The sequence below is a fragment of the Heteronotia binoei genome, chromosome 6, assembly GCF_032191835.1.
Source record: "Heteronotia binoei isolate CCM8104 ecotype False Entrance Well chromosome 6, APGP_CSIRO_Hbin_v1, whole genome shotgun sequence".
Lineage (NCBI taxonomy): Eukaryota > Metazoa > Chordata > Lepidosauria > Squamata > Gekkonidae > Heteronotia > Heteronotia binoei.
In genome coordinates this window covers 78,484,588-78,510,572 of record NC_083228.1, presented here as the reverse complement: position 1 = coordinate 78,510,572, position 25,985 = coordinate 78,484,588, and the positions used below count along the sequence as shown (strand labels likewise).

The 25,985-nt window shown below is 44.4% G+C and overlaps 2 protein-coding genes across 2 annotated transcripts; one reads left to right on the top strand and one right to left on the bottom strand.

Annotated features, from left to right (window-relative positions):
• Positions 1-607: 607 nt before the first annotated feature.
• On the top strand, positions 608-3,626 carry AVPI1 (arginine vasopressin induced 1). Its single transcript, XM_060241873.1, has 3 exons — positions 608-793; positions 2,296-2,656; positions 3,189-3,626. Exons 2-3 carry the CDS (start codon positions 2,334-2,336, stop codon positions 3,346-3,348), a joined length of 483 nt encoding a protein of 160 aa, XP_060097856.1. The 5' UTR covers positions 608-793; positions 2,296-2,333; the 3' UTR covers positions 3,349-3,626.
• An 816-nt stretch (positions 3,627-4,442) lies between these two features.
• On the bottom strand, positions 4,443-22,031 carry PI4K2A (phosphatidylinositol 4-kinase type 2 alpha). Its single transcript, XM_060241875.1, has 9 exons — positions 21,403-22,031; positions 11,563-11,763; positions 9,738-9,869; positions 9,495-9,648; positions 8,279-8,340; positions 6,797-6,896; positions 6,457-6,590; positions 6,234-6,293; positions 4,443-6,096 (listed from the first exon to the last, which is right to left on the bottom strand). The coding sequence occupies exons 1-9, from the start codon at positions 21,850-21,852 to the stop codon at positions 5,935-5,937; spliced, it is 1,455 nt and encodes a 484-aa protein (XP_060097858.1). The 5' UTR covers positions 21,853-22,031; the 3' UTR covers positions 4,443-5,934.
• Between the last annotated feature and the right edge of the window lie 3,954 nt (positions 22,032-25,985).

Here is a 25,985-nt window from a genome sequence, read left to right as displayed (position 1 = left end):
GACCTCGCACGGCTAAGCGACGAGCGAGTCTGGAAAACCAGACGTGGCGGTCAGGCTAGTGACCTTTCTTAGCAGCACTCTTTCCAAAACACTGGCAGTGAGCCAGATTCTAGGCGCTAACCCGAGTCTCCAGTGCGCCTAGGCTGGGGAAATACCTGCAATTAGTAAATCCAAACAACGAAAGGCAGGCTTTGACGTATATTATTGTCGAATAAATATAAAGAGGCAGACAAGAAAGCGGAGGCGGACAGAGAAGGGGGGGGGGAATCCGCCGTCCCTTACAATGAATGATTAGGTTTGACCTGTAAAAACACGCTAGAAATCTTAATTTTCTTCTGCCCGAGGGCTACCTCAGAATAAGGCCAGACGACGGTCTCCCGCCGCAGGGTAGGCACGGCCCACGCCTCCGTTCCTAGACGGGCAGAGACCAACCGCCCAAGCTCCGCCCTCTCCTACTGGGAGGCTAACTCCTCGCTGACGTCAATACTAGAGCTGCCACGCATTCCCACAAGAAGTCCTGGAGTCCCACCTTCCCTTCACCGGATTGGGTAGTCAGTTGTCTTGGGAGTTCGGATTCAGAAGGCAGGAGTCGAGGAGCTGGAGAAGCTGATTGGTTGAAGTCTCTGTTGTCCACACTGTTCAATGGAGGAAGAGGAGTCACCCTGTAAGAGCTTCTGAACGACTGGAATAGGTTTGAGAAGAGACCCGCAAAAGCGCTTGACAGAACCCGCGGTGGCGTGGCTCAAGGACTCTTCGAGCGTGCCGCGGTGCCAAACTCAGCAGCAGCCGCTAGGTTTGTGAGTACCCGAGTCCACCTGGGTCTAGGCAGCTGCTCTGGAAACAGCAACTCTCATTGTAAAGGATTCTTGAACCCAGAGAGAAAACGGAGGGGGGGGGGAGTTCGGAGTATGCTGGCTCGTTTATAAGAGGAAAGTTTTAATCCCCTCCCCCCGGGGGGGGTATGTTACATTGCTACTCTGCCTTTTTTCCCCAAGGTCAGAACAGCAGTCTTTGCACTGTATATTAAGCTATGACACTAACTCAAAACCACTCGGTGAGCATTAGGGCAGAGAGAAGAGCGTATATTCTTCAGGGAGTGGTGTTTATAGGACTTAACCTACTTAAATGTCTGTACTACTCTGTGAAGTAGGCTCCGCTAACAGAGAACAACTAACCCAAAAGTCACCCAACAAGTTTTATGACGGAGTGGAGGTTTGAACCCTAGCCTTCCCAGACTATATTCCAGACTTCACTTTCAACCCGCAGTTGTCTCAGTGCTTGCTGTGAGGGTAGTGGCACCTGGCATTTCCAGGATTGTGGTGGGAACAAAATTAGGAGAGAGTATATACATTGTCCTGAGCTCCTATGCCTTGTTCCCTCATCAAGGAAAAAGAAATTCTTCCCAGTGTTTACCCCACAGTGGGCAAACACCATGGGGATGAGTTAACCCTTCCCTTCCCCAGCACTACAGCTCAGTCTTCCTCCGCGGATGCTTTTCACAGCTAAATTAAATGTTGATAGATCCTGTGTGAAATCTTAAAGACTGATATGAATGTTGCATATATGGAGGGCCATTTTTTGAGTGAGCCAATGAACAGATGGGACCTTGGGCGGTAGAGCACCTATACGGTTCCTGGACAGACACTGAAGCAGCTAAGCTCAAGGGCTCAGACTGCCAAACAAGATCCATTCAGGACTGAAAGGGGTGGGAGGAGTTTCTCCAGCTACCTACTGGGAAATAACTGCTATGGCAGTGTTGTCAAATAAGAGGTGTCAGAACATGAAAAACTGCTAAGAGGATTATCCTAGTACCATCAGTGACTCCAAGAATGTGAGAACTTAGAACCTGCAGGCATTCAGATCACTTGAAGTTTTTTTCCTGCAGCTCCTCCCTTCTCCTGCTTGAGCACAGCTGTAGCCTGCAAGAACTGACCTGTCATTCATATGACACTATGATTTGTACAGTGGCTTCTGGGTGATGGCAGAGAAAGTTAGTGATCTCTTCCAGGACACAGCATCTGATGCCATAAGGGAATGGCTGAAAACGACTGGCCAGCTGTAGCTTTCTTTCTGAGTTGTTTTGAGGAAAGGAGGCAGAACTCATTGCTTGGTTGCTGTGTGAGACAGGTACAGCTTAGACAGAGACAATGTAGGTGCTCCAGAACATGATTGTGGAAGGACCTGGTTTGCAAAGACTTGCTAAAGAGGAAACATGTGAAGGCACAAGGAGAAAACAAAAGCTGCCAGAAGCGATTAATGCTGCTACTTCATCCTTTCCCCCATATCTTTTCACAGAATTACCTCCAGCTACAGAGTGGAGAGACCCTAACCACATGGGCACTCCTGCCTCCATTGCTTGTGACTTGCCCCACCCTCAGACACCCAAGAGTTGCACTCGCAAAAAAGCATCTGCCAACATCTTTCAGGGAGTTGGGCTGCTGCAGTTACACCATCTCTTTCACAGCAGTGGGGATGCACAAGCAGAGGAGCGGGCCCAGCTGGTGTGGGAGCGTGCAGGGAATCGGTGTATTGCCCAGGCCTTGCGACAGCTGCACAGAAAGCAGAGAAAACTAAGGCTGCAGCCCCACCAAAAGTCTCCTTCGGAGTCAGAAAGTAGAACTGGATTCCTGGAGTTACAGCACTTCAGCCACTTACGGTATATACTCCACTTTCATTATCCTCCACTGCTTCCCAGGAAGCTGCTGGTCCAACACTTCTATCACTCTCTCCCTCACAAAACCAGATTCATGCCTCCACTCCTACTCATCATTCTCTGAATATCATCATGCCTTAATGCTTTCCTCTATTTTTCCCTCATGCATATTCCTCAGTCTACTCTAGACTAACCCTGTAAATCATTCCACCAGTCAGAATCTTGCTACCCTGTGGTTACCACTACTTTGGCATTTGTACTGTGTAAATATCAATGGTAGCATGTGCTAGAACTGGTCTCTTACACAGAAATTAATCTTCCTTTGTAAAAAAAAGTAGCTTTTACAAAGCAAAGATTATACTGCTTGATCATCAGCACACACTTGAAACTGGAAGGAGAAAGATTTCAAGGACAGGAAAAGGCCCTGTCTGTGAGCTCCTTCCTTATGTTGAGCTGGCATTGCAGCTGTTTTCTGTCCTACACACTAGTCTTTGTCAACTCCAATTCCTAATAGGGATTTTTTGCTGTCCTACAGGATTGAAGACTGTACTACATCTTATACTGAAGACAGTGAGCCCAACAGTAGCAAGAAACCAGATGTGGCTGGTCAAACCAGCTCATGCCCTGCCTCCTACTACAAGCAGAAGAGAAGGGGTACAGGAGCTGCAGGCTATCTGCACCAGCTCCACCAGTGAGCAGCTGAACCCAGCCCCTTTTACCAACACAGTTGTCAGCCTAGGGCACTGTGCAGAATGGGAACAGCCTGACACAGAAGATGCCCAAGGGCAATTCTGCACAATTCTAAAAAAAAAAATTGCCCCAAGTTTAGGGGATCATGACTTCAACCTGAAACCATCAACACTTTCTCAGCTGCAGCCAGGCAATGCCCTTGGTTTGGCAGAGCACAAACACTAAATTTACTAAATATACTTGCCTGTATTTAATAAAGGCTTATATGTATTTCTTTTGCAAAGACTGTCTTATCTCTTCCACTGAAAAAGGCTAGAGGCCCAAACCTGGGCAGTGAGTTTCACTGTAAGCTGGGTTTGTACTAGCCTTATAGTAAGCAGGTCATTACTTCACTTCCTACCATGAAGTGTTGTGGCATCTGAAGTAATTGTTGTCAGTATATGAAGCATTGCCCTACAGAAGTCAATAGGACCAGCAAATTGAAAGAAGGACACAAGTGTCATACAATTCCAGCTCTCTGACTGACTGCTAGTGGTTATAGGACAAAGGGGAAGATATGACATAGTTATTCTTGCACAGAATGTGAATGCAGCCTTCAGCAACAAGGACAGTATTTAAGCACAAGACTAAATGAATAGTGAAAACAGTCTTGTGCACCAACCTCTTCTGCCAGAGAAAGATGTTGGCTGCAGTGGTATCTCGTGGCTGACCTGTCCAGCCAAAGCAGGAATGAGGTCCAGGATAGCATGCACCAGAACTGTGGGTGACTTTCAATCAGGGCTATCTAAACCAATGACTAGTTTGATGTGTGATTTACCTACATAGCAGTGAAAGAAGCAGAAGGCAGTTTACATTGTAGTAGGAGGTCCATAAGACAGGACAGATTCCCCTAACATACTTGACAAAATATACAGCAAAGGTGACGAGAGATTTTCCACAGAAGGACATATGATAGGCTACAACAGAAGAATTCAACCTGAATAGGAAGCAGGTGGTGAGTACTGTAGGTAGAAACAATGATGACTAGCAGCTGGGAGAGAAATAATGGGAAGCAAAGAGATTCATGCCTATTAACATAATGCACACAGGAGACCACTGCTGCAACTGCAGACCTGTTATGAAGATACTTGCATTGATTTAAATATATTACACACATTTCTACAGTGCATAAGAATGATACATTTCAGTTCAGGCTGACAGAATGAAAAGTATCCCCTAGTGCAAAGTGCAGTAGCTTCAGCCTGGCATAGTGGGCAGGAAGCCTACACTCCAGCCAGGACCATGAGGAAAATGGCAGACCCCACCTACGGGGTACCAGACCCTCTGCTTAGAAGAGGAAGGAAGCTGGGCTCAACTTGGCACATGGCCTCTCCTTGCAGTCCTGGGCTACAGTTTAGGGAGCAGCACCCAAGGAGAAGCCAGGATGCTTATATTGACAGTTTCCAATGGGAAGTTTCTGTTGCCATGGCGTTAGCACAGTAGCCTATAGAGAAGCAGCATTCATCATATCATTCAGTTATACACCTGGCACAGTCTCAAAATGATAGTAATCTTAACCTCAGATTATCTGCTGGTCCTGGGGCAGAGCATCTTTCCCACGATTGTCAGCGCTCAAACCTAGACTGGGGAAGGTATTTTTCTCTTTCCCATCCCATAGGAATTGAAAGAACAGTCTCAGGCAATGAACTGGTCTTTCTCTTACAAACACCCTACTTGTCTAAAGAGAAGAGCTAGCTATTAAAATTACTTTAGGGTATGAAAGTTGGTGAGTATGAAAGATTAGATTAACCTCCCTCTCACTTGCTGTAGGACAGAGTGGAGCACTTGAGAGTGTGCACATGGACCAAATTATTTAAAACTAAATTAAAATCTACTGGTGAAGCACTGAGTCTCTTGTTGTATGGAGAAAGCAAAGCACAGTGGTGGCTGTCCCACCTGCAGGCTCCCTTACAGTAGCCTGTGCCCCCAAGCATTTAGCAGTCACAAGAGGTACAGGTCCAATCCTTCTCTCCCCCCTAACCTGAATTCCTCCAGTAGCAGCCAGTTATAGCCTTGTTCCATACAGATGGCCCCAAAAGAGTACTAATACAAGTAACACTAGGAGCAGGACCTGTAGGGGGCCAAGAATAGCAGAGCGAGACCAACTGGGCAGGAGGTGCCTGCCTTCTTGAGCAGAGTAAGCAAGAGGATACAGTAAGAGAGGGAAGAATATCAAGGCTGGCAGCTTCACACAGAGCAATAGCACTTTCCTCCAACTGAGATGCTCCCCTTGCCTCCAACTTTCCCAGGCAAAGGACTTAAGAAGGGAGTACCTAGGAGCCAAAAAGTGCTGCATGCAGGCACCTGCTCAGAGAGGCTGCCAAGCCCAGGCCGGGAAGGAGGTATGTCCAACCCACAGTGAGGAGAGAGTAGGAATCGGTCTAAAAAAGACCCCCTCCACTCCTGCTGGGAATGTTCCAAGTCAGGGCTGACGGGAGCTCTGGCATACATCTCCCACTGGCTACAGCACAGCTGTCTTGGTCTGGAGGATCAACTGCCCGCTGTCAAGCAGCACTCTCCCATAAGTTCCTCATTGAACAAGGTTTCAGCTGCTACCACCAAGAAAAGAAAGGCTTGCGGCTCTGGAAGCTTTGCGTGTATGACTCGCTGGCCGAGCGCTGGTGAGAGCGAGCAGTTTCTACGATGACAGGGGGCATCTGGACCAGATGAAGTGGGCTCTTCCCATCTTTCAAGGCCTGTGTCAAGTTCAGGATCTGAAAAGAGAAAAGGATAAGATGGTACTAGTAATATCTGATGCCCCAGCTGAAAATACAGGCTTGAGGACAGTGTGCAATACAGCCAAATATCACCTAGAACAGGTAACAAGTTACAGAGCAAACAAGTAACATACCTGGCCACGCATGACAGCAATCTGCTTGTGAAACTGGCCCCTGTCAAAACCAGGATCCTTCTACAAAAGAGAGAGAAACAAACCCAATTAGGGCAGGTGTTGCACCCCTCTCCCCTTCCTCTCTATGGGAAGGAGTATGTGGATTGGAATATCCTCACAAAAGCCTGCTCGTGGGCTAAGGAAGTAGAATCAGACATTTACTTACCCAGCAGCCTGTGCTTACCTTGAAAAGTTCATAGAGATCTTCTTCCAGATCCTTAACAAAATTAGGGTCAGAAATCTTTGGCAAGATCAACTCCTTGATCTCCGGCGAGAAGGGCATCTTGGCCTGTGGTAGCCATGCCCAATAAAAAGGGTCTTCAGGAAAGGCAGAAAACAAAGTTAGAGATAAATCAAGCCAGTCACTAGGCTAACATGCTCTGACATACAGAAGACATATCAGTCCTATACCCTCAAGGCCTGAGCATTACATACCCCAAATGGAGACAGTAAGTGGTGAGACCTTGAAGAACACCCACTATGAGCCAGAAACACTTTTAATGAGCTCATATGGAAGTACTTACAGGCTCGCCAAGAGTCTGGATGCTTGAGGGGAAAAGCCAGGCCATTGTCAATGGCAGCCAATTTAATGATTGGCTCCTTCACCACTACCCATTCTGAGTCCTGCAGGGAAAGCAAAGAACACTGAGCCAGGAAGAGATACTACACCAGCAATCACCCCACATTAGCTTGGAGGGACAGTTCCAGAACTATTCTCACCAAAGGCAATACAATAATTATTATCCATCCCACCAGGAGCTCTGTCCTACCTTGGACTGGCAACTACCTGGAGGGAAAAAAGATACCCCACCCCCTTAATGAAAGTTTAATGGGATGTTATTCACCTCATGCCATGAAAAGCTTAAGCTGTCCATTTCCACACATTATCCCTCTATTAAAGGAAGAGGACTTTTTTCTCCAGGATTGCTGGCACTCCTATTCCTAGCCCTTCTTCAATTCTGTTTTGCCAAAAGCAAAACAGAAGCCAAACATCAAGCCTGGAGACAAGGGCTGTTCTCTTTAATAGAAACTTAATGTGTGGAAATGAACAGATGACTTTTCCCATGACATCAGATAAATAACATCCTATCCAGGGGTCATTTTGTAGAAGAATAGGTGGTGGAGCTTATTAGCATAACTCATTAGCATATTCCAACCCCCCCCCCCCAGCCAAAAGCAACCTGATGCAGGAAAGAAGACCCCCAGGTAAGCATGGCATGTTTGAGCTGGCTAGAGATCCTGCCTGGGGTTCTCCAGGGTCGCCCCCCACCCCAGTCAAAAGGCCAGCAAGCCACCTGCCACCCAAAATCAGACAAGTGGAGAAAGGGTGGTGTAGGCTTCTCCAGGGGTTAGTGAGGGCTGCTGGGGGCATGGCAAAGCTCCTGGTGGCTGGATGACTGCCCACTCTCCTAATCCAGGAATTGTTATACAGCTGCACCTACTATTCAATGGACAAGGTAGGTGAGGAGGAGGAGAAGGAACCCTCAGAAAGGTTCAGGAACTGTGCTCCTGTGAGCTCCTGCTGAATTCAAGGCCTGATCCTATCAAGAATTATCTTTTTTTTCTCTAGGCAGTTGGCAACTCTAGTAGTGAGGTTTGCACTGTGGAACTCACTCACTATACAGAATCATCTGGGACTAAGTTCACATCTTTTAAGACATTTTTTTCAAAGCATTTCAGATCATCTACTCTGGCTTTTGACCGTCCCACCTGTTTACTTATGACTTTATTATAGCTCTGCAGATCTGTAATGCTGACTTCTTTAGTTTCAGCTGTTTTACTACTGGACATCATCTCTTGGGTAGGCTCTTCTATTAGCATATATATTAGGTCGAAGTCATTTTTAGAGGCTGCTGTTTGAAAGATTTTAATTGGCTATGTCATATTTAAAATATTATGAGCTGTCTTGGTTACAATTTTGTTAAGACATGCAGGTATAAGTATTTTAAACAAACAGGTCCCATTTCATCTTACCAGAGCATCAAGGGGCTCTTTGCCCCACTTACCCGCATGCTTGTGCTATCCAAGGGGCAATCATACTTGATCAGCCAGTTGTCATTACCCCGGTCTATGGGAGAACAAAAATGTGCTAATGAAAGCCAGAGAAGTACTGAGTCAGCCCAGTACCATAGCAAGAGTGGGGTGAGGGAATTATGCTGGAGTGTGTGACCTGACAGGTGACAGGGCTTTCTGCAATTACTCTCCCTCAGTAACTGAAAGGAGGAGCCCATCAGCTCTCAGCCTGGACATTATAGCTTCTATTTTGTTATATATAATGACATGTATCCTATCAAAGGAGACCACAAAAAAAAAAGGTGGGGAATCTACAACCAACACAGCAAACAATAAATCAAAACATGTTATTTAATAAATACTCTTGATCTCTCAGTTATATATGAAACACATTTGGTCTGTTTTGTTATAGCTTCCTTACTTTTATCTGTATTGTTTTTTGTGTATTTATTGAAGGACAATTGGTTTTTTGCTTTAATCTGTCCTAGCACTCCATTGAGCTTTGATGCCTTCCTCCAACTTAAGTGACTCCCAGGCTTCAAGAAGGCTCAGGAAGCATACATGAGAACACAAGAGTGAATCTCTGCCATCCTTCCTTCATGCCAAGTTCTAGGCTTGGTGAACCCTACATTTGGAAAATAGTCCAGCCTTCGAGCTGGAAAGGGCTCCCAATTTGTCAAGGACTCCCAAGCCTAGTAATTGCATATGGATATGAACTGTTGGAGGGGAGAGAGAAGAAAATCTGAACAGCAGCCCCTACAGCCAATTACCTGCAAGCTGAATTCAGGAACAGACTTCCCATCACAGAGCTGATGATTTAGGAGTGTCACCAGGAAGGGAAAGAGGTTTATCAACTGGCACCCCAAGGAAAGTATGTATTTGGCAGAGCAACGTACAGTTCAGAAGGCACTCCTCTCCCCACAAGTCAAAGTGAACACATGAGGCTGCCATAGACTGAATCAGACCATTGGTTCATTGAGGTTAGAAATGTCTACTTTGGCTCACAGCAACTCTCCAGAGTCTCAGCATTCACCATCACCTACCACCTGATTTTTCTATAATTGGAGATGCTGGGGCCTTCTGCATGTACAGCAAATGCCCTAAAACTAAGTCACAGCCCCTTCCAGTGTTCTTGGTACTAGTGATTGCTCTCCACCCTCCCTCCATCATAGTTAGCATCACCAACCAAAGGCCAGGAACAAAACCTACCAGTATTGCGAATTATATAGTCCAGCACCACCAGCCTCTCAAATTGCAGCAGCAGTTGGCGGTTAGTATTCTCTGGGAGTGGCTCAGCCTCAAAGCGCCGCAGCCAGTAATCTGCATCTTTGTAACATTCCACAAACAGCTGGAAAGAGCCCACCTAAGAGTACAAAAGCAAGTGGGTTAAGGGGAACAAGGTGTGCCATACTGCTACTAACACTCTCCCCCAATCCTTTAAATGTCTTCTACCTTTGGAGGAAGACCAATTCGGTGAAATCTCTGTCCAACTTTTGGCACTTTCTCCAGAGCCAGGCGTTTGCCCCGGGACTTCACTCGATCAATGGCGCTGTAATTGAATGTTTCACTAGCCAAGTATACCACCTGTGGGCATAAGGAAGAATTATTTGTAAACAGTCTAATACACACACACACACACACATATATACATACACACACATAAGTCTATAGACAAAGTTGCACACATCCTCATATATTTTGCCTTTAAAACAAGTGCCAGAGACTTTGGGATCTGGAATGAAATTTACATATGCTGAAATTGCTAAATACTGAAGACAATCCCTGTTCTGACAGCTGTGTAAAAAGAAGCAGGCAGTGTTTGCAAAGATCTCCAGCATCCAAGGACAAGCTCTTCTTTACCAGTTCTAGTCATATTCTACAATTCCTACCTCTGCTACTACATGCCCTTCCTAACCCAAAAGTTCTGCAAAGAACTCAAAATTAGGAATCAAGTCTGCATATTGAGCAAGGAAGTGAAAAAGTCAGCATAGCCACATACTATAGTAATATGCATAATCTAAACACAGAATTTAGACTTTTCAAAATAATGGCATAATTATTCTTGATTTACATCTCATATGATTTTGACTTATGCATTCTTCCCACTTCCAACCAAATCTCAGTCCCAGGATATGTCCATAGACTGGAACTGAGAAAACCAGTAGAACTAATAGGAGCATATAGAGCAGGGGTGTCAAACATGTGGCCCGGAGGTTGAATCAGCCCCCTGGAGGGCTCCTATCAGGCCCATGAGCAACTGGTTGTCATCTGCTTCCTTCTCCTCTATCTTGCTTCCTTCTGCATGACAGCTTGCTTTGCCAGGCTTGCTCAATCGCACAGGAGCTACAGAGCAAAACCTCTATTTTCTCCATTGGCTGAGGCTCCTCCCTTTGCGAGGAAGGGGGGGAGGCAGAACTTGCTTTGCCAGGCTCTCTCAATCACACAGCAGAGCTCTTCCTTCTATTGGCTGAGGCTCCTCCCCTTCCTGGTCCCCTGGGGAAGGAAGGAAAGAACCAGAGTTTCCTTTGCCCAGTTCCCTGGATCTCATGGGGGAAATACAAAAAATGCACCTTTAAGACCAACGTTGTTTTAGGCATGTTTTAAAATTTATATATATAAATCACACATGACCTGGCCTGACAAGGTTTCATTTATGTCAGATCCGGCCTTCATAACAAATGAGTTCAACACCCCTGACATAGAGGTTATGAAACAGAAATGGGAGTTATATTTAAAGGGCCATACAGAAGGCAGGATTCTATAGTCTGGGAATGAGAAGAAGAATTGCAGATTTATACCCCGTCCTTCTCTCTGAGTCAGAGACTCAGAGCAGCTTACAATCTCCCATATTCTCTCCTCACAACAGACAGCCTGTGAGGTGGGTGGAGCTGAGAGGGCTCTCACAGCAGCTGCTCTTTCAAGGACAACCTCTGCCAGAACTATGGCTAACCTAAGGCCATTCCAGCAAGTGTAAGTGGAGGAGTGGGGAATCAAACCCAATTCTCCTAGATAAGAGTCCGCACACTTAACCACTACACCAAACTGGCTCTGGACACACTGGAGAGCACAGACAGCAAAACAGCATCTACCTAGGCCTTCTTTCTCTTTTCTCTCCTTCCTTGGAGGTTTTTAAACAGAGACTAGAGGGCCATCTGACAGCAATGAAGATCCTGTGAGTTTGGGGGGAGGTATATGTGAGTTTCCTGCATTGTGCAGGGGGTCGGACTAGATGACCCTGGAGGTCCCTTCCAACTCTATGATTATATCACTGACTTGCCTTTGTACGGGGAACAATGTTCAGTTCCAGCTTCTGGTCCACAAGACTAGCACCAGCCTCAGATAGATATCCCTGGTTGAGGACAAGGCAGTCTCTCCCAAAACAGCAAGGGCAGCACAGTTTCTGTAGCCATTTGGTCCACTTTGGGTTCAGCTGCCCATAAGGCTCTTCATTCTTGGGTTTGAACACACCAATGATTTTCTGGAGTGGGAGAGAGAAACAAATGGGAAGGATGAGTTAATATAAACCAGGCAAGCCAAGTATAAGCGTACAAATCCAAATGGTCACATTATGGCAAGAACACTCCTTCTTACAATATATTCATACATCACAAGGGCCCGGGTACCCCTAAGAGCCACAGAAGAGCTTCTGTTACACAGCAAATTAAGCTCTTAAAGTGAAGCATCAGTCCAGGTGCAAAATGGCCAACACCTGTAGCCAAGCAGGACAACTATATCCATCTCCCAAACTTCACTTCCTTAGTTGGGAGAAATGTTAGGAAGTGTCACTAACCAACAACAATCCCCAATTTAGAAGAAGAAGAAGAAGATATTGGATTTCTATCCCGCCCTCCACTCCGAAGAGTCTCAGAGTGGCTCACAATCTCCTTTACCTTCCTCCCCCACAACAGACACCCTGTGAGGTGGGTGGGGCTGGAGAGGGCTCTCACAGCAGCTGCCCTTTCAAGGACAACCTCTGCCAGAGCTATGGCTGACCCAAGGCCATCTCAGCAGGTGCAAGTGGAGGAGTGGGGAATCAAACCCGGTTCTCCCAGATAAGAGTCCACACACTTAACCACTACACCAAACTGGCTCTCCAGTTTACTCTACTTCTTGAGTTCTCTCAACCCCTGGAAACCATCTGTTCAGCAAATGAGCACACAGAAGCTTCACACATATGTGCAACTTGCTGGGTGCAAAAGGAACTGCAAACTGGCACCCTGATCTAACACTGGCATTAATAAAGACTATAACAAAACTATCTCCCTAAAACCAGACAACAAATAATAATAAGAAGAAGAACTGCAGATTTATACCTCGCCCTTCTCTCTGAATCAGAGACTCGGAACGGCTTACAATCTCCTACATCTTCTTCCCCCACAACAGACACCCTGTGAGGTGGGTGGGGCTGAGAGGGCTCTCACAGCAGCTACCCTTTCAAGGACAACCTCTGTGATAAATATGGCTGACCCAAGACCATTCCAGCAGGTGCAAGTGGAGGAGTGGGGAATCAAACCCAGTTCTCCCAGATAAGAGCCTGCGCACTTAACCACTACACCAAACTGGCTCTCTCAGTTATCCACCTCTCCTTTGAAGAGTTTCCTGCCAGTCTAATTCCCACACCCCTAAAAAAGGATACAACTGTGCCATCTGCAGTCTGTGATACAACTGTGCCATCTGCAAAGAAGATTGGGCGTGGGGGCTGGCAAGAAGATCCAACATTCTTCATCTTTCTAAACTGGAATTGTAATCTGGTATATGCAATGCAAAACATCTGCTGATAGGAAGAAAATCATTCAGGATCTGCTGCTGAAGGGGAAAATCCTCTCTTGCCCAGAACCTTGGCATTCCACTTGTGTGTAAGAAGAAGAAGAAGTTATTGGATTTATATCCCGCCCTCCACTCCGAAGTCTCAGAGCAGCTCACAATCTCCTTTACCTTCCTCGCCCACAACAGACACCCTGTGAGGTGGATGGGGCTGGAGAGGGCTCTCACAGCAGCTGCCCTTTCAAGGACAACCTCTGCCAGAGCTATGGCTGACCCAAGGCCATGCCAGCAGGTGCAAATGGAGGAGTGGGGAATCAAACCTGGTTCTCCCAGATAAGAGTCCGCGCACTTAACCACTACACCAAACTGGCTCTCCACACCAAACATGTATACACACACAGTACAGAGAGGCTTGCCCCATAGTCACTGTCATTACCAAGCCTAGTCTGGGCTTCACCCTCCTGAATTGAAACAAGAGGGGCTAAGAGTGTCCCTACAGGCAAGGCCTGGAAGTGTGTGAATTTTCTACAGTCAGAACAACTTTAGAGTACAGGCTTTCCTACCTCATGCACACCCTAAGAATCCTGGCACCCTCAGGGTGAGCTGAAACATCAGAAGCATGAGTACAACGGAGACATTTCTCAGCAATTTACATTACAGATCAGTATAATCCCAGTAGCCCTAGCATACATATATCACCTCATGTACATATGTGTACATATGACCCTCACCAGGAAGTAAACTTGCCCAGAAACAAAAGCTTGTTGACCCTAGCTATTCCTGACTATTGCTCAATTATCAACCTCTCCTTTGAAGAGTTTCCTGCCAGTCTAATCCCCACACCCCTGAAAAAGGATACAACTGTGCCATATGCAACCCCAAACAGATGAAAGTGACTGCAGTCATTCCCGCCAGTTTGTTGTAGTGGTTAAGTGCATGGACTCTTATCTGGGAGAACCAGATTTGATTCCTCACTCCTCTACCTGCAGCTGCTGGAATGGCCTTGGGTCAGCCATAGCTCTCGTAGGAGTTGTACTTGAAAGGGCAGCTTCCACTCTCAGCCCCACCTACCTCACAGGGAGTTTGTTGCATGTTTGGGGGGGGGGGGGTAAAGGAGATTGTGATGGCTCTGAGGTTCAGAGTGAAGGGTGGGATATAAATCCAATATCATCATCATCATCTTCTTCTGCCATAACCTACCACAATTATGACATCCCCTACCAATATGAGAGGTATACTGATAACTTCTTAGAAGAACCTTCTGAACCCTTTTCTGCATAATGATCAAGCAATACAGATGTCCATAAAATAATGTTCCTAATGCCATTCTTGAGAATCTCAGAATGTTGAGCAGCAGAGCAGTTGTCTGCAGTTCAGATAGACTTCTTAAGAAAAGTGTGGACAGCTATCAGAAAAGGCCCGAACAATATCTGAATTCCTCCCAACAGCAGAACAGTAACACATTCAGCAAATGGTCATCCAGAATGCAAAGTGCAGAACAGTTACAACTTTTGCAAGGTCTCACGAAGACTTTTGCTCGAGTCCTACACATGGGGATCTTCAAGCACTCTTACTGCCTTAACTGTCCATTTTCCAGTAATCATCTTGATTTGAGGAAAATAGTGAGCAATACCATATGAACTATGTGCCCTGACCACTGGGTTAGGTCAATTTATTGCAAACATTCCATGAAGCTAGGAATTCATGTTATAGAAAGCAATTTAATTGCATTAATTAAAGTGTTACTTATTAGCATGGCTGTCTTTAAATGGTGACTTTGCTTTTTAGTAGTTGTGTGTTATGTGGCTTTATTTCTGTTTTAATTTCATTTTTACCAATATTAATTTGCAACCCTGGTGTTCCATGATAAAAACCAAAGAGAAAAACGATTCAGCAAAACTGCTCATGATAGCAGTAACTTACCTAACATTGTTAACAGTTAACATTAATTTCATAATTTCAACTTATTTGCTTTATAATTAGCACATATATCAAGCCTGCTTATAAATGTTTTCCTTGTTCTAATAAAGTTAAAAATACCTAAACAAAAAGGGTTCCCCTCACCCCCCAAAAATGATTAATCTCATTCTTCAATCTCAGGAAAAGATCACCCTGCCTTTCTCTACATCAGTGACAAACTAGAATCTGCCTGACTCTTACATCAGGAGGACTCTAAGCAGTATGCTGCTCAGTCACAAGCCAAGCAAGTGAAAACATAGGAAAGTAGGGAATTTTTATTCTTATGTACAGGAAGATTTGACCCTCCCACTCATGCCACATTCTTTTAAAAATTAAAAATGTTTTATTTAAGCAAATATCAACATAACAAAAATAGAGAGGAAGAACACAATACAGCAAGCTCCATAAGATAAGTATATAGGTAGCAAATAAACAAGTGTACAAACAATAAAACCTTCAGTGAAAATGAGAGGACTATTGATGCGAGTAACAATATATCAGCCTATGAAAATTTGCCATCTCCTATATGAGGCATCATAAGAATACAAATATATCTAAAGTAAAATAAAATAAAAAGACTAAATACACAGTAGTGGGAGATCCAGATGACACTCCCCCCCCAAAAAAATATTAAAAATATAACCAAGAACGTTATGAACAGTTTGATGGAAGAAAATCATTTCTGGACATAAAGTCTAAAACTGGAGCCCAAGTAGAAACAAATGTACTATAACCAGAATGAATAGGGACCACAACTGTTGAGATTTTTTTGCATAACAAATTGATCCCAGATTTTATCGAGCCAGGTCTGTCGACTCGGAGGCGATGGAGATTTCCATACTGACGCAATTGTAAGGTGTGCGGTAGCTAACAGAATATGAATAAGGTTTTTGTGAAGAAAGTTTGAGGTAGACTCTTCCCAAAGATCTAATAACAGAAGGTCAGGTGACAATTGTAAAGCCTGGGATGTAATTAGTGAAATTTGTATCAAAACATCAAGCCAGAATTGCTGAATAAGGGGGCATTCCCACCAACAGTGCAAATAAGTGCCTACCAGGCCACAATTTTTCCAACAAAGTGAACTGAGACTAGAACTGATCTGATTTAATTTCCTGGGGGTATAGTTCCAGCGGGACATGATCTTAAACATTTGCATTCTAATATTGAAAACAGAAGAACTTTAGAGTTCCAGATTTTTAACCAAGTAGGAGAAATGGTCTTATTAAAGTCTTCTTCCCAAGCTCTTTGATAGTGTAATGGAGAGGAGTCAAAACTCATCAAAATTTTGTAAAGTTTAATCAAAAGACCTTTAATAGATGAAGAGACTTCTGCAAGAATCACTTCAAAGCTCATAAAAGGTCTATTGAAAGTTCCTAATCTCACAAAATTATCAATCATATTTGCAGCTGAGAAATATGATTGATGCCACATTCTAAACCTAACATACTATATGCCCCAGCCTCTCCCCACACAGTACATGTGTAATATGCCATCAAGTCAAGTCACAGCCGATTTATGGCAATCCTATAGGGTTTTCAAGGCAAGAGGCATTCAGAGGTGGTTTGCCATTGCCTGTGAGTAGCAACTCTGGAGTTCCTTGGTGGTTTCCCATACAAGTACTAACCAGGGCCAGCTCTGATTAGCTTCCAAGGTCTGACAAGATCATGATAGTTTGTGTCAGGTCAGGGCCACCGCACGGTACTTGACCATATCAACCTGACAGCCTCAGCTTAGGGTTGCTAACTTCAGTTTGGGAGGTTCTGGGAGATTTGAGGGTGGAGCCTGGGGAGAGGTGTAACATCACATACACCCCCTCTGTGGGGTATAACACCACAAAGTCCACCCTCCAAAGAACCCACTGTCTCCAGGAGAACTTGTCACTTGAGTCTGCAGATCAGTTGTAATCTCAGGAGATCTCCAGGCGGTTCAACAACAACAACAAAAGATTCACGGAAATAAGATAGAACAAAAGAAACACTGTGAGTTAATAACCAACAACCATTATGATGTACAATTTCAATTAATATTTATAACCAATATTAATGTGTCAATATTTTATTCCAAAATAAATGGTTGATGGGAGACTGTCCTTGAAATACCCAGTCAAGAGGTGGAAGCAGGCTTATTCAGCCACCTCCCTTAATATCTTCCAGGCCCCCAGTAGGGGGCAGTCACTAGAGGTCGACAGGAGTTCCAGGTACACATACACAAAAAAAAAATACAAAAAAAGAAGCTGGCTGCACTTTAATCTTGAAAAGACTGGTACTAGCACTTTAAATATTTCAGAACTTGTTGGGACATCTAATGGGTATGAGATTTTGGAACTATGTGAATGAATATGAGTAGGAATGAACTCTGCAGACTTTTTATATATTTTGGAATGAATATTGACATTAATATGGGTTATATTTGAAATAGTACATCATAATGGTTTTTAGTTATTAATTCATGGTATTTCTTCTCTTCTACCCACCTGGAGGTTGGCAAATCTACCTCAACAACACTGTTTCCAGGGCTTCTCATGAACTGGAGAGGAAGGGGGAAAGACTGGATGGAGGACTATTTAATCTCATTGCTGCTTATCTAAAAGCATCACACTGTACATACTATAGCCTCATCTCAGTTTGAGGCAACATTACCAGCAGATCCAGCATTCAGTATAGCTAAAGCTGCATCACATGAGGCAGCCATGACATCTACTGTGAGATTTGAGCCTTTGTTTCATGAAAGAGCATTATAGACCTCATGATTACACACCAAACCATGGAAAATGCATAGATATTTCTGTCAAAGCTCTGAAAATCAGCATAGGAATGCTAAGTGGGCAGGGCTTCTTCAGTCAGCACAAATCCAACCCCCATCCCCAAAGCTTCTCAACACTTACTACTCCTTATGTTGAAGCAGGAATTGCTGCCATCTATTCCTATTTTGTGAACAGGTCTGAAAATTCTTCACCTGAGCAAAGATGCGAGAATGCAAGTCTGCGCGATTTATTCCAGAAACATAACACAAATTAGATGGTGGCAAAATAATAGTATTTTTGCACAGAATTCTAAAAACACCAAGTAGAATTCAGAATCATAGCAAATAGTTGGGAGGAAAAAATGGTAACTATTTGTTATGATGAGAACATCCAAGTTTCCACAGAGGTTTGTCCCTTAGCCAGGCCGCCTAATTCTGCAAAATGTCACCAGTAACAGGCCAACCTCATTCTTGAAAAGAGAATATTATTCAGTCTCCCTGTAAACTTAGATGAGATACACAATGGCAACTACCTGACATTTTCCCTTGTACTTCCTGATCCCTCAGACTGTCAGAGAGAAATATACTGCCTTCTGCCCTGACAACAGCAAGTACTGCTTAGGAAAGATCTTTCACCTATACATTTGATACACACACCTGCCAAGTACGTACACAAGATAACTCTTAATTTAATGCATGGTGCACAGCACGCAAAGAGATTGTGTTACCGTTAGGAGAAAGAATGCAGGGTCAATAGCATAGATTATAACACTCCCAGCAAACAAACACAGTCCACTTCCCAGAAAGCTAGTTAATTCTCCCACACACACTGTCCTATCATCTCTATGTACATGTAGACAGACAAGGTCCAGGAGCGGGCAATCATCCCAGAAGTCTTATCCTTACTGCTGAACACCAACTACAATTGCTCCTCTCTAGTAATCAACAAAATTGGAAGAAATGATGCTGCAACAATTCATCTGCTTTCTGCCTGCCTAAAGCAGCAGTGCAAAGGTCAGTCTGATTCATCCTAGCAGCAGTTCTCCTGAACCAACCAAAAAGGGAAGAGAATTCAGAGCTAGAACCAGGGGAAAAATCTGGCCGGACTGCTAACAGCAAGAAATGGCAAGGCATGTGGGTGAGATGGCTTCATACAGTTAACACTGGAGACAGAGAAGCAGGAAGTGAAACTTAGTCTGGTTAGTTATGGTGGGTCACAAGGAGAGCCACAAGACATGTGCACCATCAGCACAATCAGCTCTCACACAGGACAGGTCTGGAGAATGCATGGCAGCTGACTGGATCCATGACACATGCCACTCCAGTAAACCATTTGCAGTTTGATTAGTTATTCAAAAGTCCCTTATTCACCAAGTTGAACCCAGCACAAAATTAGGTTCCCAAGTCCCTGCAGGCAGAGGTATAAGCTCCATAAGGCAAAGTCAAGAGCACAGAATCCAGTACCACATTTTTTATCTTTTGTAAACAGTTCTGAGGACACATGGCATAAAAAAACATGTATGTGTGATAAATAAAAACAGTATGGGCCAGAATCTTAAAACTAGGGCACATGGTAATACAAAAGGTCCCCTTTCCAGAGCATGCACAAGCATAAATAAATACATACACATTGGCCTTCCCTGAAGCAAACCTATTTTTTCTAAGAACATTTAGTGACATGAAGCATAGTGTTTCTCTGGAGTACATGTTCCCCTGCTTGGGAATGCTTATTACTTAGAAGGTTTAACCCAATCTGATGCATACGATCCCATTTTCTCCCATCATATTCTTAACAACATCTATGTAGCACCATTAATGCAGACAGCAATTTACAGAGTTACAACAAAAAATATGGCATTTGCCATTTAAAACAGCAACAGAGCAGTTGATATTCCACACTTTGTAGAACTTTTAATCCACTGTCTAAAAACCTGGATGCCAAACATGTATATTATTAGCCATCAAACACTGTTCATGGGATACTACTAAAGGAGTTCATGATACTGAGAGATTTGAAAGCTGGGTCAAAACCAGCAGGGCTGGCTTAAATTTTTCCCAACAAGGGGCAATTTGAAAACAATACTTTACACTACACTCAGGCTTCTACACAGTAGACCTGCCTAAATCTTTCCACTTTCCATTCCTAAATCAACCCCTTCATGTTTCTGAGCTCTTGCCAGCTTTCATAGACAGTCTGGGGCCTAAAAGCAAAATCTGCTGAGCTTTACTTTAAAAAAAATGTCAAAAGAGTAGGTTACTAGGAAGAGAAGTTGAACAGCTGTTTTTCACTGACCAATAGCCTCCTCCTTCAGAATTATTTGCCTTACAAATAAACAGATCTTGCACTAGCAAGTACTTAAAGTGGAGGTACTCCTGTCCAGCTGTAGTGTGATTACATCCAAGTTAGTAAGCTTTCTTGCACCACAAGTAAGAGGCTCTCAAGAAGTATTACAAAACAATCCTATACCTGGAACTATCTCAAACGTTCCAACAGGAACACATATTATTGGCAAATCACCTTATGCTCATCTAATTCCAACCCATATTATTTTCCAGTGTAAAAACTCTGTGGAACATTCCTGCATCTTAAAAGCTTACCAAGCACTCTGAACCAATAACATACAATGACAAATCTACTACCTTATTCATAGCCAGAAAGTCAGCCAATCATTGAAAAACTTATAATGAGGTCCAAGAAGCCAGAACAAATTCCAGGGCTGGGTAATAACCCAGATACCCTTCTACCTACACAAATGAGGGGTCTACCCATTCAGGACAACAGACACTGGACTGGCACAAATGCATGCCAATATCATGGACAAGTCATTCCACACACTCCAGATACTTTCCATCCAGCTATCAGAAGCATCTCAATATGCCCCTAATTTTATTCTTCAAATACAATTAACTTATACTACTCCTGTGTCCACAGAAGTTCACTTAAAGACTAACAACATTACTCCAGCATTAGCTACAGATTAACACAGCTACCCACCTGCAATTATGTTCACAGGCTATCAGTGAATCCGAAATTATGCCATAAAACACTGATGCAACCTTCTCACTGTTACTACATTTGCTTTATGAAAACTGTGCCATAATATTGGCAATTTGCTCCATTCATTACAATTATATTTCAATCTGTCCTGTCTGAAAATAAGGCCTGCATCTGGCTGATTCTGTCAGATGAGTTGGATACATCTATTTAATGAACAGATAATAGTGTGCATTTACCTATACAGCATATAAAGCCATTAAGGTAATCCAGATATCATGCACCGTGAGGATCAAGCCCCAAACCCTAAAGAACAAATTACCTCCTAGGCCACAAAAGAAAGATGCACAGGAACACCAACCAGGAGAGATAGGTAAGGGATTGGCTCCATCTGATAATGGGCAAGTGAGTCTCCCCCCACCCCCCGCCCTCCCAAACACATGGTACTTCAGAGCTGGACATAGATGCACTGCATACATGCATGCACACTCCATCCCCATAGAAGGCAGAGCTGTCATTGGCAAAGTGAAGGCACCCTTCTTTTAGGTTATTCCCCCCCACCCCGCCCCGGCCATGCACACTTTCCCATACACATCTTCAGGATTCTTGTTCCTCATATCCTGGTCTGCATATGTCTCCTGAACCCTGATATCTCACCCCTTGTGGGTCCTTGACGAAATAGCTGCCACTAGAGCCTTGGGAGATGCGCTCGGGGTAGATGCCGCGCTCGCTTGCCAATTCTGCCAGCCGCACCACCTCAGCGAATTCCGGGTCATCAGGGAAGTCGTTGCGGGGCTCCCGCTCCCCGCGGGTCACAGCAGTCCCTGACCCGGACCCCGACCCAGCTTGAGCCTGAGCCTGGGCCACCCCGCCAGTTCCTGCAACCCCCCGCGCCCCGCGCTCTGCGCCCCCACCCCGATCCAGCAAGGGCTGGCGCTCACGGTCGCGGCCACCTGCGGGAGACCCCGGCGGGGAGGGACAGGGGCAAGGTCCGGAAGGAACGCTGGGGGCGGCGGAGCAGGAAGGGGACCTTACGGCTCCCCCAGGCAGCCCATACCCCGGGGCTGGGCCACGCTCAGGAGACACCAAGGGACTCGTCTCGTCCATGAGCTGAGCCGGGCCGGGACAGCGGTCTAAGCCGGGCACTGGTGCACAGACACGGGCCCCACACACTCCGGCTCAGCGCTGCTCAAGCTTGGATCACCTGACACCGGCCCCGCGGCCACCGCCGTTTCCGCCAGAGCGGCACTAGCCAATCGCGGCGCAGCCACGCCCCCTGTTTACAAGGTGCCGGGAAGCCACGCCCACTAGAGAGACAAGCGTCCACTCGCGAAGCTGGCTCTGCCCACTCCCAAAGTCCGTCGCGTTGGCTTCCGTAGCCACGCCCCTTCATTATGTGGAGCGGTGCCTCCTCGCTTTGCGTAGCTAAATCATGCCAGGTAAAATATGCGCATAAAGTATCTTCCGGTCCTTGCGTTGCGAAATGGTGCTTGCTTCTTTCACCAAATGACAGCCCGTACAACTCTGCAATTAAGCACAGGGCCACCCTGCATACTGTATTACAAAAAAGCCATGCTGTCACGTTAAGTACCGCCCTCCCTGTCAGCTGAGAAACTTATTTCCAGATAGCTCGTCCCACCTCTCCATTATTTAAAAAAACCCAAATGACCACGAACTGGCTATTTGCTAAACAATCCCTCCTTTCACTGTTGTTACTATCTTGATTTTAGAAATCACATACATAGGTTACATTGCAAACCCACAAACTTTTCCTTCAACGGAGAGAGCAAACCATATCCTGTGGTGTGTTCTGCAAAACGAACCAGGCACCAGATTTGTCCTAGGTAGATTATACAGATTCTAGAACAGCTGTTAACTGGTAGCTAAAAGTTGCCTGTGTCATGTTCTCCTTTCACTTAACTTTTGAAGGAAGATACAAATTGTCTGAAGTCCTGTACTTCACTACACACACCCCAGTACATCTTGCTTTTATCTTCCTGTTTAGCTGCTGGACTGCATAACCGTTATTGTATAATATTGTTTCTTTGTGCTAGGCCTGTAGTCATTTCTGGAAATTCCCCATCCTGTCCATTCACTTGCATCCTTGATTCTTTTGAAATATTGAGAAGAATGCTTGTTTTAAAAAATTTTTAATTGTTTTGATACTTTTATAATGATGTAGTCTTCCAACATTTCTACGGCCTGCTATAATCTGACTACGACATCTAGAATTTTCAAAAATGGAGTAGAAGTTTGAGTCCAGTGGCACCTTTAAGACCAACAAAATTTTAAACTAGGTATAAACTTTTGTGTGTGTGCACACTTCTTCAGATACTTTGTGGATGCTCACAAAAGCTTTAATTTGTTGGTCTTAAAGGTGCCACTGGACTCAAACTTTGTTCTGCTGCTTCATATCAACACACCTGCTCACCTGGACCATAAATTGAATGTTTGACTCAGTGCTCTTCCTTTCAGTTGTGGCTTCCCAACACATTCTACCAAGGAAGCCATGAAAAGGTTGAGGCTTTGTCTTTTCATTTTAAAATAATAACTTGTACAAAGCAATGGGATCAGGAGTGTTCTGCTTTCCTTCACTGGCCAGGCAGATATTTAAAAAAATAGAAACTACACGAAACATTACTGTACTCAGAACAATATGCCCATGCCAATATGCCCATGCACAATCTTTAGAGCTTCACAGAATTTTTCATCAGGAAATTAGTCCCATTGAGTATATTCTTTTACCTATTTTGTATTTTATAGACTTTGGAGCCAACATGGCTGCCACAATCTACTGAAGAAATTATAGACAAATCTAACTCAATGTGATGAGCTCTGTGGTGCAGAGTGGTAAGCTGCAGTATTGCAGTCCAAGCTCTCCTCACGACCTGAGTTCGATACCGAAGGAAGCTGGGTTCAGGTAGTTGGCTCAAGGTTGACTCAGCCTTCCATTCTTCCGAGGTCAGTAAAATGAGTACCCAGCTTGCTGGGGGTAAAGTGTAGATGACTGGGAAAGGCAATGGCAAACTACCCCATAAAAAGTCTGCCATGAAAACATTGTGATGCAATGTCACCCCAGAGTCAGAAATGACTGGTGCTTGCACAGGGGACTACCTTTACCTTTTTAACTCAATGTGAAATATGATCTTTTGCAAATAAACCACTGCTAAAATAACACACACACAATGAAACAACAGTGCTTGCAACGACAGCAAGGTGAAGGCTTAAACAGAAAATGCAGCCAATATGGAAAAGCATATGGCATCCACATTTCCAATGTAAGGTTTGCCTCTTCCTCTGATGCATGAAATATTGAATAGGAGATGAACAGTACATAAGTCTAGGTCCTTTTGCTGAATCTTACATTACTACTTGTTTCCTATAATGTACAGAAGACCCATATGATCCATAGTTTACCAGTATGGCTTCAGTTAGTCCTAATTCTAGGTCATTGGGAAGAAGAAAATAATAATTCTTTGATCTGCTGCCTGATATTTACCTATCCTCTGTAATAAGGTATCACATGCCTTCCAGTGGTAATGGATCTTATGTTCATCCAATACCCACAACCCTAGTAAATTTCCTTCCCACAGCTTGCCGGTTGTGATCACAACTGGGTCACATCATTTATTCATTTGCTTGGTTATTTGATCTATTACAAGAGCCCCATGGCGCAGAGTGTTAAAGCTGCAGTACTGCAGTCCTAAGCTCTGCTCACGACCTGAGTTCGATCCCCGGTGGAAGCTGGGTTTTCAGGTAGCCAGCTCGAGGTTGACTCAACCTTCCATTCTTCCGAGGTCGGTAAAATGAGCACCCAGCTTGCACAGGAGACCTTTCCTTTCCTTTGTTTTATTAAATTTATATCCCCCCTTCCCACAAAGCAGGCTCAGGGTGGGTTCCATCAAAAATTAGACAATAAAAACAAGATTAAAAATACAATATAAACAGCTAAAATACAAGCTAAAAGCATAAAAGCTCTGCCTCTACAGTCATGACTGCAGGTCCAGAGGTCTGCCAGACTATGATCTGAGGTGGTGCCCCACCAGCAACATCTGCACCATTTTTGTGTGTCTGTGCTTTAGTTTAAATCTTTCAAAAGGTAAAAAAAAATAGAAAGTAACACATATGAAGAAGAGAACTAGATGACTGGTAGACATATATTGTCAAAAAATTGGATGTTGGAAATAGGTGACAAATAGCACAATCCTAAAGAGGGATGGAATTAGCTCAAGGAGTCAACTGGCCTGAACGCCAGCATAACTCCAGGTCACCCTGGCATAAGGACCATTTATGCTGGTGCAGAACACTAGCACCACTGCACAGCTCACAACTGTCAGTGCAGCTGTGCTGTGGCTGAGTACCAGTGGAGCTTCAGTGCAAGCTGAATGTTTGGGTGGGGGGAGTGGCACTATTTATTGTTATGGAGCAGCACACAAAAGGCAAATAGCTTGGCCACTGCTAGAGGCTACATGGCTCTGCAGCAGGTTGTATGTGTCTTCCATAGTCAGCAGGAGGGGCTGCTGGGGCCAATTTAATCCCCAACCTCTAGGAAGGCCGAAGCAAAGAGCCAGAAAAGCAAGCAGCATAAACAGCTCCTAACCTTGAAATGTATGTAATGTCATTCCCTAGCCTTCGCAGCAGTTCTTCGGATTCTCTTTCTTCACCCTCATTTAACTCACTGCAGGAAGTTAAATTTGCTGGTCAACAACTTTGCCAAGGCTGTCTTTGAACCCATTAACTTTTCTAATTAACTGGGAGTTCAGACGCACAAACCTGCCAGGCTTCTAAGCTCATGAAGTGGTGATTGCCCAATATTGCTTGATTCTGCAATGTACTGGTAAAGATCTGGTTGCTGTATGCTGCAGGCTACAACCAATGGGTTTTGTATAGCTAGAAAGTCCCAGTTTGGCTTGACACAGACAATTGTAACAGTTGTGAACATGCAGATGTCTTCTTCATAATCCATGAGTCCTCATTTTACATATCGTCAACTACATAGATAACAACCAGCACCTTTAATTTTACCTAGAAGCGAATTTAGATTAGGAAAAAATTGGATACTATTTCCATACCTCCAAGTTTTTGTTAGTAAAGTAGCTGTGTAGAGATTCAGTGCAGATGTTCCTTCTTGGCTGCAAGCAATCACACTTTGATTTTTCTCCCCCAACCCTGCTTCTTCATTATTTTGGCTTGTTAGAGAAAAATCGGCCTTGAAAAATAAAGGCAACAAAGGGAAGAAT

Excerpts from the sequence above, each read along its gene's own strand:
- AVPI1 (XM_060241873.1), top strand. The coding sequence starts at position 2,334 with ATGGGCACTCCTGCCTCCATTGCTTGTGACTTGCCCCACCCTCAGACA. Across the intron at positions 2,657-3,188 it reads CAGCACTTCAGCCACTTACG|GATTGAAGACTGTACTACAT; the intron begins GTATATACTCCA and ends GCTGTCCTACAG.
- PI4K2A (XM_060241875.1), bottom strand. The coding sequence starts at position 21,852 with ATGGACGAGACGAGTCCCTTGGTGTCTCCTGAGCGTGGCCCAGCCCCG. Across the intron at positions 11,764-21,402 it reads TCGTCAAGGACCCACAAGGG|AAAATCATTGGTGTGTTCAA; the intron begins GTGAGATATCAG and ends CTCCCACTCCAG. Across the intron at positions 9,870-11,562 it reads ACATTGTTCCCCGTACAAAG|GTGGTATACTTGGCTAGTGA; the intron begins GCAAGTCAGTGA and ends TTATGCCCACAG.